Here is a 2,623-nt window from a genome sequence, read left to right on the forward strand (position 1 = left end):
CCTTGCAGGGAGGTGGCCACATGTTTGCTAACGAACTGGTTGTCAGATTATTCGAATGGCCATTAAATCTGTTTGCTTCAAGATCGCCCATGAACACGAATCATTTACTAACTCATCATCCACGTCAGAATTCAAATCCCTGTCATCTTGCTTTTTGACCTATCAAATCCGGTTGGTCATTGAGATGCATCTCCATCATTGATCTAGACCCCCCAGATCCTACGGTCGTCCTTCATATCGGGCAGACAAGTCGCATGATGTTTACCCATCTGATGCGGGCAGTTTTCTCTCTCATCCACCGGACACATGTCACTCGATGTGTGGCATCGGGTGAGACTCAGTCAAAACTTCTTACCACCCCGAAGCCTTCCGATATCCTGCTACTTTTGGGGAATCCTGTGCTATGGAACTGAAACAGTTGCTTTTTCCAAATTTTATAGCAATTTTGGGTCCGGGTGCTTCGGGGCTTTCCTTCACTAAGGGGGACGCCCTGCAATACATGATTAGCGCTTAGTGCTAATCGCGTATCAGAATCCACCTCTGTTTCCCGAATTAGCCTCCGATTTGGCCATTTTTTTGCCATCGTGCTTTACCATGGGCCAACAGTCTGCGCACTTGACCGAGGGTCCTCGTTGCTCCACTCTGGCCACAACTGCAATTATTATGAGGATTCCTTCTGATAGCTTCAACCTTTTCTAGGACTTGAATCTTTTAGCATAATTTGAAACATTCATGAAAACTTAGAGAGTTTTAGGATCCAATTCGGATCATTTAATAATGACGCTCGAGAGATAGCAGCTGCAAGTATAGCCCAATGCATTTGTGCAAATGGTCATCCCTTTAACCTTGTGTGATCTCCTTACTAGGAAAAGATGGTAAAAAGAGTGAATGAAGCCCCAAGAGGGTACAAGATCGCTGGATATGAGAAGGTATGCACCACATTGTTGAGTGCTGAAAATTTAGATTTGGAGGCTAAATTAGGCCCCATTCGTGATTCATGGCTCATTTAAGGGGTGTCATCATTTCTGATGGATGGAAGGATCAAAGAAGTAGGCCTTTGATCAATTTTATTTCTCAGAGGCCATAGGGGGAAATGTTTTTTAAGGCAGTGGATTATGAGGGGCAGATGAAAGATTCCCAATTCATTGCTAAAATTTTGATTGAAGCAATTGAATTGGTGGGGCCTGAAAATGTTGTCCAAATAATAACTGATAATGTAACGGTGTGTAGAGCAGCAGGGCTAATTATTGAAGGAAAATATCAGCACATATTTGGACCCCTTTTGTTGTACATTCATTGAACCTCATGTTGAGCAAGATGGGAAAGCAAATTGAGTGGATTCGAGTTATTTTTGAAGAGGCAAAAGAAATTCAAGCCTTTGTCACAAACCACCACACGTCCCAAGGCATCTACAAGGAATTTGCTAAGTTTGAGCTCCTTAAGATACCTATGCTTTAAAGTTTATTAAATATTTCATAACTTCTAATATCTGACTCTAAATTCAATTATCTAAATTGGATTCTCAAATGTCATGATTTGTGAATCATAATAGTTATTCAATCAAATTATGATTTTTGATTTGTTGAAATTTGAAACATTGGCAATTTGACACCTGCAGGTTGCCAAGACTCGATTTTCTGCTCACATCATAGTCTTAACAAGGCTTATGCAGGTGAAAGATGCATTAAAATCAATAGTATGCAGATCTCTTTGGAATCAATGGAGGAAATCCCAATCTGATAGAGAACAAGCAAAGAAATGGTTGGTTGTTGATAATGAATGGTGGGATAGGGTGGAGTACCTCTTGGCATTTACTAAGCCAATTGTCTATTTGCTCCTTATGTTTGACACATATATGCTTAATTTGGGAGAGGTGTATGAGGGCAATTATTCCATGATAGAGAAGATAAGGTTTGTTATAAATGCCGAGGAGAATGACCCAGATGGATTCTTTTATAGGGAAGTAAAAGATATATTGACCAAAAGGTGGAATAATATGGCCACTACATTGCACCTTTTAGCCTATGCAGTGAACCCAAAATATTATGCTACAGAGTTGCTACGTGATTCAGAAAGAACCACACCAAACAAAGATCCAGAAGTCGCAGAAGCATTTAAAAATGCTTTTAGAAAGCTTTTTGTAAATCCCGAAATTAGGCTCCGGATTCGTGCAAAGTTTTCTCATTTTGTGGTATCAGAGGGTTGGAGTTATGATATTGAGTGTATGCGGGACAAGGCCAGATTATGTCCAATTGAGTGGTGGAACTTCTATGGCGGGGCACTTCCAGATATCAAAAAATTGGCCATCAAAATATTGTTACAAGTTGCTAGTTCCTCTTCAGCAGAAAGGAACTAAATTGCATATGCCTTCATCGATTCAATGAGCCAAAATAGATTGGGATCTAAGAAGGCTGAGGGACTAGTGTATGTTCACTCAAACCTTCGCCTTCTCTCACACAAGAGAGATGAATACAAATTTGGGCCCACCAAATTATGGGACATGGAGCCAAAGTTGTCTGACTTGGATATGACATTGAATGCCATGTCTCATATGAATTTGTTTTACACGGAGTCACCAATAGGTGGATTTTCAAGTGGACATGGCAACAATGTTCTCAGTCCC

The 2,623-nt window shown here is 40.5% G+C and overlaps 1 protein-coding gene across 1 annotated transcript; it reads left to right on the top strand.

The window, feature by feature from the left end:
- The first annotated feature begins 872 nt into the window (after nucleotides 1-872).
- LOC149182989 (uncharacterized) lies at nucleotides 873-2,356 on the top strand. Its single transcript, XM_089414761.1, has 2 exons — nucleotides 873-929; nucleotides 1,619-2,356. The coding sequence occupies exons 1-2, from the start codon at nucleotides 873-875 to the stop codon at nucleotides 2,354-2,356; spliced, it is 795 nt and encodes a 264-aa protein (XP_089270887.1).
- Nucleotides 2,357-2,623: the final 267 nt, after the last annotated feature.

Source organism: Pinus tabuliformis, chromosome 3_2 (assembly GCF_031772625.1).
Source record: "Pinus tabuliformis cultivar Carrire ecotype Pingquan chromosome 3_2, CPIR1, whole genome shotgun sequence".
NCBI classification, from domain to species: Eukaryota; Viridiplantae; Streptophyta; class Pinopsida; order Pinales; family Pinaceae; genus Pinus; species Pinus tabuliformis.

Excerpts from the sequence above, each read along its gene's own strand:
- LOC149182989 (XM_089414761.1), top strand. The coding sequence starts at position 873 with ATGGTAAAAAGAGTGAATGAAGCCCCAAGAGGGTACAAGATCGCTGGA. Across the intron at positions 930-1,618 it reads AGATCGCTGGATATGAGAAG|GTTGCCAAGACTCGATTTTC; the intron begins GTATGCACCACA and ends TGACACCTGCAG.